General features: G+C 46.0%; 1 protein-coding gene across 2 annotated transcripts; it reads left to right on the top strand.

Annotated features, from left to right (window-relative positions):
• The first annotated feature begins 4,544 nt into the window (after positions 1–4,544).
• On the top strand, positions 4,545–16,666 carry LOC146552857 (prohibitin-2-like). Of its 2 annotated transcripts, none has more exons than XM_085254387.1 (10): positions 4,545–4,627; positions 5,460–5,589; positions 7,378–7,462; positions 7,981–8,060; positions 8,610–8,794; positions 10,373–10,502; positions 10,773–10,876; positions 12,189–12,266; positions 15,027–15,103; positions 15,790–16,666. In XM_085254387.1, exons 1-10 carry the CDS (start codon positions 4,607–4,609, stop codon positions 15,809–15,811), a joined length of 912 nt encoding a protein of 303 aa, XP_085110513.1. In that variant the 5' UTR covers positions 4,545–4,606; the 3' UTR covers positions 15,812–16,666. The 2 variants fall into 2 exon arrangements, with proteins under 2 accessions (XP_085110513.1, XP_085110514.1); XM_085254388.1 differs by lacking the exon at positions 4,545–4,627 and adding an exon at positions 4,824–4,845.
• Positions 16,667–16,832: the final 166 nt, after the last annotated feature.

The raw sequence follows: 16,832 nt of genomic DNA, 5'->3' as shown, positions 1-16,832 counted from the left end.
AGCTGTCCTGAATATAAGCAGGCAGCAAGACGCTGATGCTGAAATCTGTCCACAAATTTCGACTGACTGTTCGGTGTGTTTGAATCTTTAATGTGTGTTCATAGCCTGACCACGGATCCACCAATCAGAGCATAAACAGATGAAACGTAAGAAAGAACACGTTACAGAAAGTCTAGAGGAACTATATAAGCTATAAGTTCACAGCGTGGAGGTCTTGGTTGGTGGTGTCTGTGTGGCCTGTTCCCCTCCCACACTGCAGAGACGTGCTTGTTAGCTCAGCTGGTGAGCTGTGCAGGGTGTAGCTCGCCTTCTGCCTGTGACAGCTGGGATGGACTGATGGACGCTACATGTCAAAAAGCTCCACAAGAATCTAAGTTCATCTTTAAATAGCACAACAAGGCACCGTGGGCGGTGTGGTGAAGCAACTTTTTCATAATATTCCATAAACTGTATTTGAAAACTATTCACTTGGTATGTTTTTGCAAATCAAAAGTTTGCAATTTTAATCATTTTCAACTGTAACGTCCGTTTTCTTTTCTTAACCACGATTCCAGTTCCAGGGTCACGATTAGCTGGAGCCTCATAGGCTGACAGCTGGGTAACACCTGGATGCTCATTTTCACCTAAATATCATATAACCACATGCTGTGTCACATGATCCACTTTAAATGACTCTCTTTGCTTTGTGTCTCATTTAGTTTTATCCTAATTTAAACCTCATCCTCCTCTCAGTCGTCTGTAGCCTCTGCAGGACTTTACACTCATTCTCCTTAAACAGCAGACATTTTGCACTGTAATGCATAACAGTGACCACAGCTGACGGGCGATAAAGTGTCAGCACAGATGCCTTTTCTTTCAGTTTCACACAGTGACACAGAAATGTTCACACTTGTTGCCTTTTTAAAGTTTGGGGTGAGCTGGTGGACCCAGACTGAGAGGCAGAGGAGGAAGTTGCAAGCAAGAGGTGGCAGACGAGGAGGAAGAAGAGGAGCAGGATGAAGAAAAACACTGTTCAAACATGTTCTTGTTGATTAATGAGACTGAGTAGGGCAAAGAGTTCAACCCACTCAGATCCTCTGTGGTCACGATAATGAAGAAGAAAAATAGCTCATGAAAAGCAGAAAAAGCCGGAAGACTCAAGAGTGTCAATTCAGTTCTGTTCAGTTTAATTCAGCTTGATTGAATTTTATTTGTGTAACACCAAATCACAGCAGCAATTGCTTCAATGCACTTTATATTGTAAGTTAAGACCTTATAATAATAGAGAACAAGCCCCAGAGATCACATGACATCATATGAGCAAGAGTTTGGCAACAGTGGGAAGGAAAAAACCCTTTTAAAAGGAAGTAATCCCCAGCACAACACGGCTCAGGGAGGGGCGGTCATCTGCCATGACAGACATAATTCAGTACTTTGTATGTGAGGAGCAGGATTTTAAATTCTGGATTTAACAGGAAGCCAAAACAGGAGAAATCTGCTCTCTCTTTCTAGTCCCTGTCAGGACTCTTGCTGCAGCATTTTGGATCAGCTGAAGGCTTTTCAGGGAGTTTTTAGGACATCCTGATAATAATGAATTACAGTCGTCCAGCCTGGAAGTAATAAATGCATGAACTAGTTTTTCAGCGTCACTCTGAGACAGGATATTTCTAACTTTAGAGATGTTGCACAAATGGAAGAAAGCAGTCTTACATATTTGTTTAATATGTGCGTTGAAGGACATGTCCTGGTCAAAAATGACTCCAAGGTTCCTCACCGCGTTACTGGAGGCCAAGGTAATGCCATCCAGAGTAAGAATCTGATTAGATACCATATTTCTTTTTCTTTTTTTTTTTCTTTTTTTTTTTTTTTTCTAAATGACATCAGAAACAGCAGTATGCGACATTACGTGATGGCAGAGCTTCAGTTCATCCTTTGTCATTTTTTTTTTTTTTTTTTTTTTTTTTAATAAATAGGACAGGGGGAATGAATGAGAGAAAGAGGGGGAGAGAAAGAAAGAAAACCAAAGGGGAGAAGAGACGGTGAGAAGGGGGGGGGAAGAGAGAGAGGAAAAAAAAAAGAACTCCTGGGTCACCTGTATGGAGAAAAAAAAAAAAAAAAAAAAAAAAACAAACAGAGGAGACAGCAAACAACAAAGAGCAACATAATAATAGAGAAAACAAAGCACCATCACAATAAACTAGCTAGTCATAGATATCAATATTTACTAAATAATAAACGATATTGTGCAGCACGCAAGATAGACAGCGCACAGTGTGCTTTGAGGCAGCAGCCAAGAAAGCTTTAGTCCGCGTCTGTGAATACCCATGTGTGCATACCTGTGTGGATCAGCATGCTTGCATTCCAAAGGTTTCTCCATGTAATGATCTGCTAGGGAGTGTGGGGGGGCCACAGCCCCGTCCTCCAGGGTGTGAAGCGGGTATGGAGGAGATCAAAACTCCAGACATCCAGAGGCCCCCAGAACACAAGAGACCATGGAAGACCAACAGAGGGGCAGCCGCGCCACTCTCCCAGTAAGAGCTGAGGAGAGTCCCAGATGAGGGCTCGCCCAGCAGCCGCGGAGCAGAAGTCAGGGGGAGTTGCAGTGACGCGCCCGTGAGCTCCGCCGGCCCCCAGCTGTGCCTGAGTGACCGAGCCCTAGGCCGAGAGGCCGGGGGCATTTAGAGATGTTGCGCAAATGGAAGAACGCAGTCTTACATATTTGTTTAATATGTGCGTTGAAGGACATGTCCTGGTCAAAAATGACTCCAAGGTTCCTCACAGTGTTACTGGAGGCCAAGGTCCAGAGTAAGAATCTGGTTAGATACCATATTTCTAAGATTTTCAGGGCCGAGTACAATAACCTCAGTTTGATCTGAATTAAGAAGCAGAAAGTTAGCGGCCATCCAGGTCTTTATGTCTTTAAGACATTCCTGCAGTTTAACTCATTGGTGTGTGTTATCTGGCTTCATGGACAGATAGAGCTGGGTGTCATCAGCATAGCAGTGAAAATGTATGCTATGTCTTCTAATGATACTGCCTAAGGGAATCATGTATAATGTAAACAGAATTGGTCCTAGCATTGAACCCTGTGGAACTCCATAATTAACCTCAGTGTGTGAAGAGGACTCTCCATTTACATGCACAAACTGGAGTCTATTAGATAGATATGATACAAACCACTGCAGTGCAGTACCTGTAATACCTACAGCATGCTCTCAGTCTGTTCTCTGCTGAGTGAGTCTTCTCAGCAGTGACCCTCAGAGGCTGAAAAATAAAACACCAACACCAGCGGCTCCAGCAGGGACTTCCATGTTCAAATTTTACAGCAGAAATAAGCGTGTTCACAGCCTGATACTTTTCTTTGTCTTTATAGATCATTTTCTCCTTCATAACATCTACACAAGTGTCATAATTTTTATAACACAACTGTTTAAATTGCATTAAGGCTTAAAGTTTGTGCTTTTAGGGGTGTGTCTGTTTCCTTTTTATGATCTGAATTCTTTGCTTGATTTTAGTTGTTTGAGATTTGAGCTTGTTTCAAAGTCTGAAGAGAGCAGGTGTGAGCTTCCTCCTCACTTTTCAAATAAAAAGCTACGTTTTTCTGTTTCTAAAGATGTAAGAGTTTCAGATTCTTCTTTTATTAACTCCCAATTTTAATTGTTTAATGATTTTTCTAAATATGTCCAGTTTATTTATCCTCTATACGTCGCTTCATTAGCTTGATTTGCGAAGTCATAGTTTTACCTCAGCTCATAATTGTGCCTTCATTTTTGGAAGGAAGTAAAAAATACAGATGCAGGGCAGAGATAAGAAAAGTCAGCAGTGCCATTTTTATTGATGTGTGTTGACCCGTAGTGATAACAGTGTAATAGAATAAAGCTTAAACATGACAGTGTAATATATTAGTGAAGGTCACATTTTTATTTGAGTGTCAGCCTTTATTTTCTGATTGCTTTTTAAATACTTTTATATGATTGTTATTAGTCATTATTCTGACTAGTATTGGTTTAAAATGTGGAACTAACTTTTTCTCATCCTTTAGAGGAAGGTGAGTGAACATGTCCAGTTTGTGTGCACAGCAGCAGGATTTTGATGTTAATTCCTTGAACTCTGTCGCAAAATTTCTTCTTGAAAGCACAACGGAAACATTTCAGTGGCTGACTTCACTGTGTTCAAACCACGGAAACAAAGACTTGAGTGAACTTCAGTGTGAAAATAACCGTTTTATGTGCAGCAGGTGCTCCTGCGGTTTGAGGAGCCGCCGACACCCCGGAGCTCTGCTGCCCTCTGTTGCCCCCTGCTGCTCAGGACCGGCATCACTGCATCCGTGAGATCAGACGCTGTAGTCTGTCTTTACCTCTTATAACTTTGTACTTTATAGCTCACAATCCTTCTTGCTTTTATTTTGTAGATTATGGCAAAAATGAAAAGCGAATCCTTAATTTCCATCCTCAGAACTTTGGGTGGGTTTAAAACATTTTATTATCTTTAAATATATATACATAGAGACTATGCCCCAATACTCTTAAAAACTACATTTCCCAAGTTACCCCCAATCCCGGAAACGCGTCATCACTTGCGACCTTGTCTTCTTCACTTGGTTTTCTAACAGGCGGAGAGGACGAGCATGGCGAATAAAGATCCCGGGGTGAGTGTTTGTGAGTCTCCCGTTTAAACTCGGCTTTAAAGGGAAGTTTTCTGCCTTCAGCTCAGGTTCAACCGCTCCGGGTTTCCCGCGCTTTGCACGCACCTGGGTGACATTTTAAAAGCTTTTAGGTCTGACACGTGAGTCTGATGTAAGCAGGTTTACACTCGAAACCATGTCAGCCAGGTTCCATCCAGCCTGACGGCACTAATGAGGCACAGGTGAGGCCGTGAGAGCCACTCGATGCCGGTTAGCTAGCTTTACACTCAGGTAGAGAGTGGGAGTCGAACATGACGCCGGGGTCCCTTTAAAACTCTCTCAATTATGAAATAATTGACTTAACACATGTATACGCATTAGAAGTAAATTCACTGAAAATATTGCAAGTTTCTAGAAGCAGTTACTTAATTCTGCGCATGCGTAACACACTCAGGTGCATCAGGCGTGCAGGCAGGTGAGTCTGCAGTCCCTGATGTTACACAGGCTAATTAACCCGCAGCTAGCGCATCAAACCAAAGAAGCTGCTTCTCTTTAAGTCGAGTTATGTTTTGTGCTTTTTGCATGAGCCGAGTTTAAACTTAGTCCTTAAAGTTCAGACAGGTGATCAGACGTGTCCAGCCTTGTGTTATTAGCATCCTTGTTGCTTTTTTAAAACAGTTTATTTTTAGAGAGAATCTGAGCGTCCTCTAACGAGGTTTCTGTGGCGGGTACATGCAGGCCTTGTAGATATACAGGGAGGGGGGTTGTCCACTCGGAGTCAAGGTCACTGAGTTTTAACCATGAGTGTCCTGCGTGAGCGAGCACGGGGAGATTTACTGAAATCCTTGTGTTTCAGGGTTTTCTGCAGCAGCTGCGGCAGATCGCAGGCAGGATGTCTTCAGGACCTCGGGGCGCAGGACTCGGCTTGAAGCTGCTGATTGGTGCTGGAGCTCTGGCTTACACAGTGAAGGAAGCCACATACACAGGTAACCCCCAGTCACTGTGAAAGCATGAATATTCAGCACAGCTGGGGCTCTGATCCCTGACACTCTCACTCTCCTGGAGTAATCTGTCATATTTAGTGTGACAGTTCTTTAGAGACCTTTTATCAAAGCGTGTCTGTGGTACAGGCTCGAAGCTCGATTCTGTCCTTCATTGATACAAAACACGGGATTGCCTGCAGCTGCTCTGCAAGTTTCCAGCTTTGATTAAGGAAAAGTGGAGTTGGGCTGCAGTTGTTACCCAGCCAGACACAGACGGAGGATGATGTAAATTCTGCGTCTAAAGGTGGTCGGCTCAGGCTTGTGAAACAAGAAGTGATTAAATACGTACAAAGTATTTACTCACTAAATGGTTTTTAGCAGGCAGCCACACAGTCTGCTCCACCTGCAAGCACTGGTGCTAACAGCCTGTTTTTTATTATATGAAAAACGTTTAATGTTTAAAGCTCAGCAGGATGGAAATGGGCCTTTCCTGTATCTGTGGAACCTTCAGGCTGATGGTGGTAAAAGAGAAAATCCACAGCTTTGTGCTTGTATTAGTTTTCATCTTGTTTCACGAACTACAATCTAAAACATCTTCACTGTTTAATTAAAGTCTTTCATGTTCAGATCCATGTTTTATATTTTTATTAGAGCAGCTTAGCTGGAGTCCCAGTTCGCAGGCCTCGGTGCTCCTCAGCTGTCTGTAAGAAGCTGTTTTACCTTCACTTAAAGCCAACTTCTGTGCGTGAGCTGACCACGTTTACAGTAAGGTCTCTCTATGACATCATCAAGGTCCAAGAGCAGGAAAAAACTGCGTGAAACTGAGTATTTAGAGCAGTCTGAGCTTTAGACTCAGGTAGGGCTGTGCGATATGACCAAAGTCTCATATCCCGATAAAAGACATTTATCGTCCTGACAACGATATAAATCACAAAAATGTAACATTTTCTGTCAATTCTGTGAATCTCGGGCAGCTCGACTTGTGTGAAGTGTTTCCAGCTGGGCGTCGTGTAGCTGGAGTCGAGTGTTTTAACCGGTGCATGAAACATTTTTAGACATAAGTCGTAACGGCCGCCGTTTTCTTTCAAAGTTTGAGTCTAAGGTTTATTCTTTAGCACCTGGCGGCTCTTTGTTGCTTCTCCTCCGTAAACACTCTGCATCTTTCACGTGATTCAGTTTATTCTGAAAAGTCTCAACAGGATCTTGAGCTTTATTGTGAAAGGTTTACGTGGAAAACAAGCAAGCGGACAGCGGAGCCACTTGATGGTGTTACCGTCGTCGTTGCTAACGACAACGCATAAAAACAGGCGCTTGTCCGTCTGTAGTGTGGTTATTTTAAATATAAGAGAAAGAGAGAACTTTAAGAAATGAATGTAGCCACTGCAGTGACGTAGTTTATTTTACGACACCACGAAACAAAAGAGCGTGATAAGAAACGACGTTTTTATATCGTCATCTGATATATATGGTTATATCCAACAGCCCTACTCTCAGGTGTTACTGACCACATGTTAAACTTTGGTCACGTTAACGTGAACGTCCACCTCTGGACCAGGTGAAGGTATCAGAAGTTTGTTTTAATCTCGGTGTAACAGGCTGAAGTGTCAGCAGCGATGTCATTCGCATCGTTGCTGTGACGTTCACACAGCAGAGAGGTCTGTGCTGACAGATCTGTTTGTGGTTCATGTTCCTGAGTGGGAGCTTCAGGCCGGTGGAAACGGCTCCGTCAGTTTAGCAGAAACTGAAGAACAGAGCTCAGGGTTCAGTCTGAGGTTGGTCTCCTGTGTGCAGTGGAAGGAGGTCAGAGGGCCATCGTCTTCAACCGGATCGGAGGGATGCAGATGGACACGGTGCTCGCCGAGGGACTCCACTTCAGGTACGAGTCCACACCCACACTGTTACCATAGCAACCAGCTCGTACTGACTGACAGGTGACTGATGCTGCGTGTTGGCTCATATTAATGGGCATGGCTGTTTGGAGGTGTGGGCGGGACTGTAAAACAGTCAGAAAGTGTTTTAATTCTCTGTTTCACTGCTCCGTGTGCTCTGTTTCTAAATCTTTATCAGCGGCTCCTCGATACATCTCAGGCTCTCTAATCTCATTTTCTAAATTTGACCTTTTCTGAGTTGATTTATGAAAATAGTTTTTTCCTTTTTGAGTTTAACGGATCAGTGTTGGTTAGGCAGCAGGCTTTTCAGGGCCAAACAGTCGTCCGACTTTCTTCCTTTCCATGAAACGGCACTAAAAGAAGTCCTGCAGAGTAGATGGACATGAACATGAAGGTGCAGCCCCCAACACCTGAGGATTCCAGCATTAGTTTAATAAAAACGATTTACGGATGCAGAAAAAACAGATCAGCAAACTAACTGATGTGATTCTGTGTCTGTCTTCAGGATGCCCTGGTTTCAGTATCCCATCATCTATGACATCAGAGCCAGACCCAGAAAGATCTCCTCTCTCACTGGAAGCAAAGGTCAGACGCCTCCGTCGTATAACTGAAGACCGTCTGTGGACGTGTTTGGTTTTAGAGGAAAACGAGTCCAGTTTTGAGTCCTGCAGCCTCGAGGACACATCAGGTTGTCCTCCAAGTCTTAGATTAAGCTTTTAATCATTAAGTGTCAGTAAAGCTGCTTCTCAGCATTGTTGGAAACTCCACAGGTGCAGCTTCATGTTTTCATGTGTTTACAGACACTTCACTGTTTTCATATAACAGCTGGTTGGTTTCAGATAATCAATGAAACAGTAGATCGATATGTTCAGTCAACAGTTTGGAGACTTGGAATAAGCCTATAAACTATAAGAACATACCCACAGATGGCCCCAGTACGTTACTGGGGCCATCTGTGGGTTATTTCACATAAAAACAAAGCTGGTTTAGCTCGCTGACGAATCCGAGGTGTGAATGGAGCCTGTGCAAAATCATGAGCTTCAAACAAGTGCAGTCGTGTGAAGCTCAGCAGAGATACGGCTGGTTAGTCAGCAGCTGTCACAGATGTTCAGCTTCTGACTGGTTCTGTCTCAGACCTGCAGATGGTCAACGTCTCCCTGCGAGTTCTGTCCCGGCCGCTGGCGTCCAACCTGCCCGTCCTCTACCAGCACCTGGGACAGGACTACGACGAGCGCGTGCTGCCCTCCATCGTCAACGAGGTGCTGAAGAGCGTGGTGGCCAAGTTCAACGCATCGCAGCTCATCACGCAGAGAGCGCAGGTACGAACACGCCCCCAGAGCAGCGCGCTTAGTTTGAATCTGTTTAGCCCTTTAAGACCTGCCATAGAACCAAGTCAGTCATCTTTATATTCTTACATGCTGTGGAGCCATTTGTGGGAGCATTTCAAGTTGCTTTACATCAATACAACCGTTACAGCCCAAATTTTAATAATATGTCTGCATTAAGTCCACAGTAACTACAAAAAGTGCAAAAAAGTGCAATAAACTACAAAAAACTTGAAAATCATTTGTTCTTTTAACATATATTTCTAGTTAGAGAAATTTAAGAGGCTTATCCCTCAAAACTGTAAATACAAAAAAGTTTCCAACCACAGAAAGTTTATTTTGAGTGTCTGCATAGTTTTATTTTTGAAATACACCAAGTTTTACATACTGCAGGAAAAACAAATAATTATTATAATTATAAACCAGCACGTGCATCAAAAGAAACTATTTCCAGCTCTGCGTCACAGAAACGACACAGAAAAGCATGAAGTCAAACACCAGTTTTAAAAACACCAGTTTTAAAAACACCAGTTTAGGCTCAGAAGACCCGGAAGGTAAAAAACTACATTTTCCGCGAAATGACGTCACTTCGGGTTTCGGGCAGGTCATGGCGGACGTGCGATCGTTCCAACGTAGGAAGTGTTTTGAACAGCTGATCGGCAAAGTGTGTTTCTGGAATATTCTGTTTTTGTTGCTGCAAGTGCTTTTTATGCTGTTTTTGCAAAGCTTTATGTGGAAGGAAACTGTGACCGAGCACAAGCTGATGGCGTAAGATGTAAGTACAACTCGTCCAGTTTCATGTGCAAAAACAATTATTGCGCTAGCTCACGTGGTTCCGGTTCTACAGGGATTTAAAAATAGTTACGCAAAACGGAGCGTGCTGCTCTGCCCGGCTTTAAAGGGTTAATCACGTGTGGTGATGTGGGGTCACACACAGACGCACCTGAGGAGGATCTCAGTCCAAAAAACAAAATTATATTATGGAAGCTGTTACATCACATTATTTCTCTGCGGGTCGCCTGTGCCTCTTCGTCTGATAACCCAAAGCTGGGCTGCAGTTCAGTGCGGTGGTTGTTCCAGAGGTCCTTAGACCTCCGAGGTGAGGCACCCCGACTGTTCCCCGATCAGATACCTGAACCAGCTCAGCTCGTGGAGGTGCAGCTCCACTCTGAGCTCCCCTGGGTGTAAGCTCCTTAGAGTGTCTGAGAGCTCAGCTCAGACGCCCTGTGGAGGAAGCTTATTTTGGCTGTTTGTGTCTGCGACCTCGGCCTTTCAGCCGGGGTCATGACCTCAGGGGAGGCTTGGATCCTGGTGCCACTGGTAACCTGAAAGCTTCACTGTCTGGTTCAAGCTCTGTGCACCATTACGCTCTGGTGCTACACTGTGACACTGACCATGAGCAACACTGTGGGAACGACTCACCCTATCCACAGCTGTGGAGTGTTCCTGCAGGGGACCAGTCAGAAGTCCTGACTGGTCCCTGCAGCTCGACATAAATTGAATATTTCAGAGTTCTTGATGATCACTGTTAGTGATCTGACACTGAGGTCTGTCTGACTCCGTCTCCTGCAGGTTTCCATGCTGATCCGCAGGGAGCTGTTTGAGCGGGCCAAAGACTTCAACATCATCCTGGACGACGTGGCCATCACCGAGCTCAGCTTCAGCCGCGAGTACACGGCCGCCGTGGAGGCCAAACAAGTCGGTGAGTGAAGAGTTGCTCAGTCTTTGTCCTGCAGCCACATCGGGCTGAATTTCTGACCCCGGGGACTCGATGATTACTGCGTCCACCTGACGGCTGGTTTATCATCAGCGTGTGGAGAATGAAATGATTTCAGTTTATTGGAGACTCACTGTGACCTAAAGCTAAATATGTACATTACCCAGATTAAACCAGAGTGGTGAGCTTATAAAAACAGTCACGTAAAAGGTCGTTGGCCTGCTGGGTGAACGATTGTTGTTTGTTCCTCTTCAGCCCAGCAGGAGGCGCAGCGAGCTCAGTTCTATGTGGAGAAGGCCAAACAGGACCAGAGGCAGAAGATCATCCAGGCCGAAGGAGAAGCTCAGGCCGCCAAGATGGTGAGCTCCGCTTTGGAGGGACATGTCTTTAAGATGAATCACTTTTTTAGATCAAAAAAACAAATGAAATCCACAGAGTCACAGTGTGTGCCACAGCAGCCCCTCCAGACCGCCATCTGAGACTCAAACGTTTGGTTCGTTATAACATTCAGAGCTGAAAAACCTTTCAGATAAAATTATTGAGCCTAATGCTGTCGTTATAATTACCGGATGAAAATAAACACGTTTCTAGCAGAGAGGAGCTGCAGGAGTCGCTTTTTCAAGAAGCTCGTTCATTAAACGTCAGCAGGTGACGTGTTCGTAGAGGAGGCCTCCGGCTGTGGCAGGTTCAACAAAACCTCAAACCCAAGTCAGAGATTACAGCTTCTCCCTGGTAACTCAGACTGACAGATCTGACCAATCAGCGGGCAATTAGAGATATCTGAGGAATATTAACAGGACACGAGAGCAGCAATCAGCACCTCTGAGCTCAGAAGTTCACGTTAATCACTCGTTTGTAGGTTTATCACAGAGAAACTTCAGTACATGTAACGTCTGTCACGTCACTGAAAGCAGCATAAAACACATCAGGGACTGAGCATGCTCACTGTAACCTCATTTATGACAACGCATCACACTTATTAGCTCATCAGGTAATGTGGCTCTTCCAGCCCGGGCTGTGGGTCCGGCAGCGTCACCCACACGTTCGTGTTTCCTCGTTTCAGCCTCTGATCAGAGACGTGAATCTTTGTGCTGGTGGTGCTTTCAGCTGCTTCTTATCCCAGTCAGGTCCCCACAGTGGGCAGCTCCTCCGGAGTTTGCCTTCCTGACACAGCCCCAGTGGGGTGCGTCTCCTCCTGGGATCAAACCAGGAATCTTAGACTTGCAGATCTCAGGCGTGAGGAAGCTGAGACTGAGTCCACGTAAAGCCTCAGACGACCTCTGAGCAGCAGTTTGGATGGCAGTGTGAGAGCAGCTGTTTCCAGCTGTTGTTTTTGTTAAACATCTGCAGTCATTCAGCGCTTTCAAGGATTTTTACGAGTTGGTATCCAAAAACAAAGCGAGTGTGCTTCAGTAAAATCCAGCGCTTGTTGCTGTGTGAACTCGCTCACCTCAGCCTGTGAGAACCAGAAACACCTCAAACAAACACTTCATCCAAAAATGTGCTAATTGTTTTCTCTGCACGTCAACGTGCGTGCGAAGCCGAGCGGCGACACGCCCGCAGCGTCGATCCCGCTCGTCGTTGGAGCGCTGGGAGTGGCTCGCTCGGCCCGCCGCTCGCTCTCCTGCAGGTGCGTAGCGCTCACTAACAGCCTGTTTCTGTCTGCCGCAGCTGGGCGAGGCCGTGACCAAGAATCCAGGTTACCTGAAACTCAGGAAGATCCGGGCGGCGCAGAACATCGCCAAGACGGTAGGAAACACGACCCGCACCATGTTCGTCTGTTTGACACGTCTTAACCCTCAAAGCCTGAAACAGAATCCCACAAATAAACACAGTCGCAGTTCTCCTCTGCGTACTGTCCCTTTAAAAACGCACAAACAAGCACAAACCCCTGTCCCAGACTCCACCCTGCTGACACTGAAGCAGGGGAGAGGAGCACCAATGCTTTTTGTTTGAGTCGAACGAAACCTCAGCAGAGCCGAGAGTCGTGCGCCGCCGATGAACTCGTCACATCACGATTCTCTTTAAACCAACAGGTTTAAATGTAAACTCGTCAGGTTTCTCAGTCGGACCCTCCTGTGACTCCTCGTGGTGGAGAATAAACAAAGTGAGCGGAGGTGAAAGGCGAGAGGAAATGTTTGACGCAGTGATGCTGCTGTGCTGCATCGTGCATTTACCATCAGCTGTAAAAGAGGGGAGGTGTTGTCACCCGCTGGGGGGTGGGAGCAGGTGGGTTGGCGTGGAAACATAAGTTTCTCGAGCACGAGGTGACGTAGGATTTTGAAATTCACACCAAAGGTGGAGCTGACATCAAGGTCAAAGGTCAAGTCAAACCTTGTGTGTGTCTCCTAGGAGACTGCAGGGTCGCTGATAGGATGATTAAAACGATTGTTTCAAGACATTTCCTGTGACACTCGAGCGTCACTTCTACTGTGGACACCACAGAGGAAGAGCTGGCCTCCTCTAAAGGGTGGATGCACGGGTGGTGTCTCTCACAAACCGAACACACCTGTTTCCTTTCTTTTTCTCGGTTGTTTGTTTTGTGAATCTTTTGTGTGTTCGGTCCTTTCAGGGTCACTTTGTGCTCGTCTTTCAGTCTTCGATAGTTTGAAACGCTCAGCAGTCATTGGTTGTCAGCTGTGGAGCTCGTCGTGCTCGGCGAGAACAGTCACAGATATTTGTTCTATTCATTAACCACCGGACGTTTGGTTTGAGTTCGACCGTGTTGAGCTGCCATGTGTGATCCAGACCACCAGGTGGCGCCAAGAGAGCAGGAATGTAACAGAAAGCAGGACTGAAACAAAAGGCTCAGACTGTAAACTGTCCTTTTTGTCCTCAGCTCTGACCTTTGACCTCCACTCACGCATCAGCCCACAGCAGGAAATGTCGAGCATTAATTCTGGATTTAAATTAAATGTTTGAACGTTTTAAAAGAACGCAGATGAGGTGGAAGAGGCCGAAACGATGATGAGCAGCAACAGAAGAGAAACGTGGCTTCATCGAGGCTTTAAAGTTGACTTTGCATCAAAATCACGGGGAAAACGTCGGGTACTTAAAGTGACGAGCAGGAAAAACAAACCCTCGTGAAGCAGAGTGATGCACTCACACAAAATACAGTCAAATCGTTGATGAAGCAAACATGTTAAACAGGTCGCTCAGAGGAATGAAAGCACAAAGATGTTTCAAAGAGTTTGAGACATAAAATCCTGAGAACCTGACGAGGGAGGAAGCCGTGAACAGACCTCATCGCGAGCTGTGACTCATACATGGAAACTGTGGAAGGCAAGCAGAGAGGAGATGGAGCCGCTCCGCCCCCCTTCAGACACAGGTGAACCTCAGCAGCCAATCAGAGCAGAGAGCAGGTTGATGAGGATGATGAAAACACAGATATGTTTGAGTTTTTATTCCGATGTCAGCCGCAAACGTCTACCCAGCGTCCCACCTGCACCGGCCTCATCCATCAGCTCTCTGCTCAGCAGATGCTGCTGCTTGTCTCACAGTGCAGCTAAAAATGGAGCCGTACACTGCAGCAGCCACTTGAAACCTTTTTCTTCCTGTTTTACTTTCACACATTTTGACCAAGATCTGCAAGTTTTACTTACATGTATAAATGTTAAGGAGCTTTACAATTTGGAAAAGCTAAACAAACTGAACAGCAGTTGGTGACGGTGGGATGGAAGAACCTTTTAACAGGAAGAGACTCGCAGCAGAGTCAGGTGATGTGTACAGACCCACAGCAGCATAACTAAGGGAGGATTCAGGGTCACCTGGTCCAGCCCTAACTATATGCTTTAGCAAAGAGGAAAGTTTGAAGCCTAATCTTGAAAGTAGAGATAGTGTCTGTCTCCTGAATCCAAACTGGAAGCTGGTTCCACAGAAGAGGGGCCTGAAAACTGAAGGCTCTGCCTCCCATTCTACTTTTAAATACTCTAGGAACAACAAGTAGGCCTGCAGAGCGAGAGCGAAGTGCTCTAATAGGGTGATATGGTACTACAAGGTCATTAAGATAAGATGGGGCCTGATTATTTGAGATTTTGTGACGAGGAGGATTTAAAATTGCGGTGAAGAGAAGTTGATGTGGGTGAAATCTCTCTGGCTCTGCTCCGTGTCGGTGCGCTCGCCGTCGCTGTGGCGTTTGCAGCTTCATTCAGACTGACTGCCCAAATCTATCAGAGCTAATGTGATGGTGATAATTAGCAGTGACTGAGACACCGTGCGAGTGTTTGTCTCCACCAGAGGATCACTGATGACGCTCATTCATCAGCAGCTCTGAGCGCCTTTTCCATGGCGGCGTGATCGCTCTCACGCGGCAGGAACGTCATCGGGCCCGGGCGTTCGGCTGGCGTCATGCGCCTCCTACATGGATGGCGAGCGTGCTCGGCAGCTCTCGCTCTGCTGTGAATCAGCTCAGTGTTGAGACTCGGACAGTGCTCCCATTGTGCTCGGTCAGGCCCGCAGGCTGCCTCCCACCTGTGTTTTCTCTCTGCTCACTCTGTGTTTGACCTGCAGGTGGCGCAGTCCCAAAACAAAGTGTACCTGAACGCCGACAGCCTGGTGCTCAACCTGCAGGACAGCAAAAGCTTCAAGTAAGTTCACCTTTTTCACTGGACCAATGAGGTCAAAGCTCTCGGTTACTCAGTGCCGTCTGAACACAGACGGTCCGATGAAGCATGACCCAGTCACAGAGACGCCAGCTGAGTGTGGCCACGTTTGAAACCTTTAAGTTTAACTTGTAGTCCTGCGTCGAAGCCCCGACGCAGTCTGCGCTGTTTTCTGCGGTCGCATGTTGACCTGACAGGAGTCGATGCTGGAAGAGTCTAAACTCTGGAGTTGCTACAATAATGAGGAAGCTGCATAAACAACTGCACATTAATATTTACAGCATCAGTAAAGAGTGTCTGACTCGCACGTGTATATACTTTTTTTTGTACTTGATTTAGTTTTAGTGTTTGATGTCTCAGCCTGTGGTGTTTTAATGAGTAATTGTGAGGTCAACATTGTGAGCTTTTTATGTAAACCTGCTGACAGTCTGGCACCAGTGCCCAGCCCCTAGTTTACACAGATGGGATCTCAAAGTCCGATTAAAACCCACAAACGTGACATTGTTTTTGTTTCGTGCACGTTGTGGGGTCTGCCGCGCTTCAGGCCTGGATTTACGGGTCTTTACGAGGTCAATCGGAGGTGTTTTTGGAGTGCACACCTGCACAATAACCACGATGTTGGCGTGCTGTCCACGGAGTGTTTGTAACGTTTGACTCTTTGTGTCTTCCAGTTTGTCGGTCTTGAAGAAGTAAGAAGCTGCTTCTCATCATTCCTTCAGTTCTGCTTCTGCAGAAAGAAAACCCCTCCGGTCTTCTCCCGTCTTCTCCCCGCCGGCCCTGTTTACCTCCCACAGCAGGTTTATCGGTGATCCGCTTCATTTCCACGACACCGAGCCTGACTTTCATATCTGATCATGTAACATTTACAGACGTTTTTCTCCTTTTTGTAGAATCAGGAAAAGCTTTTTATTTGTGTGAAGTAGTTCCTCTCTGATGCAGCCTTCTGCTTTTCGGAGTTTTCGAACTTCCTCTCATGAACACTTTTCATTAGCACAGCTTAATTTATGCGTGACCTGTCGCACAGCGCAGTGCTCAAAGTAACAGTTTGACGTGTCGCTCTGAACTTTTCAAACACTATCAGAACGTTTTTCTGTTACTTTGTCAGAAAACTCAAACAAACAAACTCTGGTCTCCGGCGTTAAAGCCGCCCTTTGCGTCTGACGTGTGATCGTAAATGCAGGCGTGTTGCCGTCAGACTGCAGGAGGACGATAGAAAGAGTCCACCTGTCCGTGCTGACGCAGTCCGACAGGGAGCAGGTGAGCGCTTCGGCCTGGCGCCGCCTCGCGTGAAGACTCGGAGTCCAGAGGCTTCCTGGACGCCGTCGGCAGGTCAGCTGCGGTGAGTCGGCGCTCGCAGCAGCTTTTGTTTTGTAACACTTCAATAAGCGTCTCATTCAACATAAAACCTCAAACCCTGCTGAGTCACCGTCGTTAATGCCAGCCAGTATTTGTCAGTGCGCCTCTAACACACCGCAGTTTGTTTGTATGAACGGATCCATGTTTGAGCACTTACACAATTTATACTGAATAAATATGAAGTTCTTTGGAGACTTGCTGCATTCACATGTTTTTATTCACTCTCCTTCTGCTCCACTGGTGGATGTTACACACAGTGAGGTGACCACAGGCCCAGTGTGACAGGAACACTGGTTATTTTGAACTGTGACTCATGCAGAGCTAAAAGACGGAGCTCTTGATGCTCCTTAGTGCTGAC

Source organism: Mchenga conophoros, linkage group LG18 (genome assembly GCF_057382185.1).
Source record: "Mchenga conophoros isolate Kocher_MC1m ecotype Shallow Benthic linkage group LG18, M_conophoros_male_GT1.1, whole genome shotgun sequence".
Classification (NCBI taxonomy): domain Eukaryota; kingdom Metazoa; phylum Chordata; class Actinopteri; order Cichliformes; family Cichlidae; genus Mchenga; species Mchenga conophoros.
This window is presented reverse-complemented; position numbering and strand designations above follow the sequence as displayed.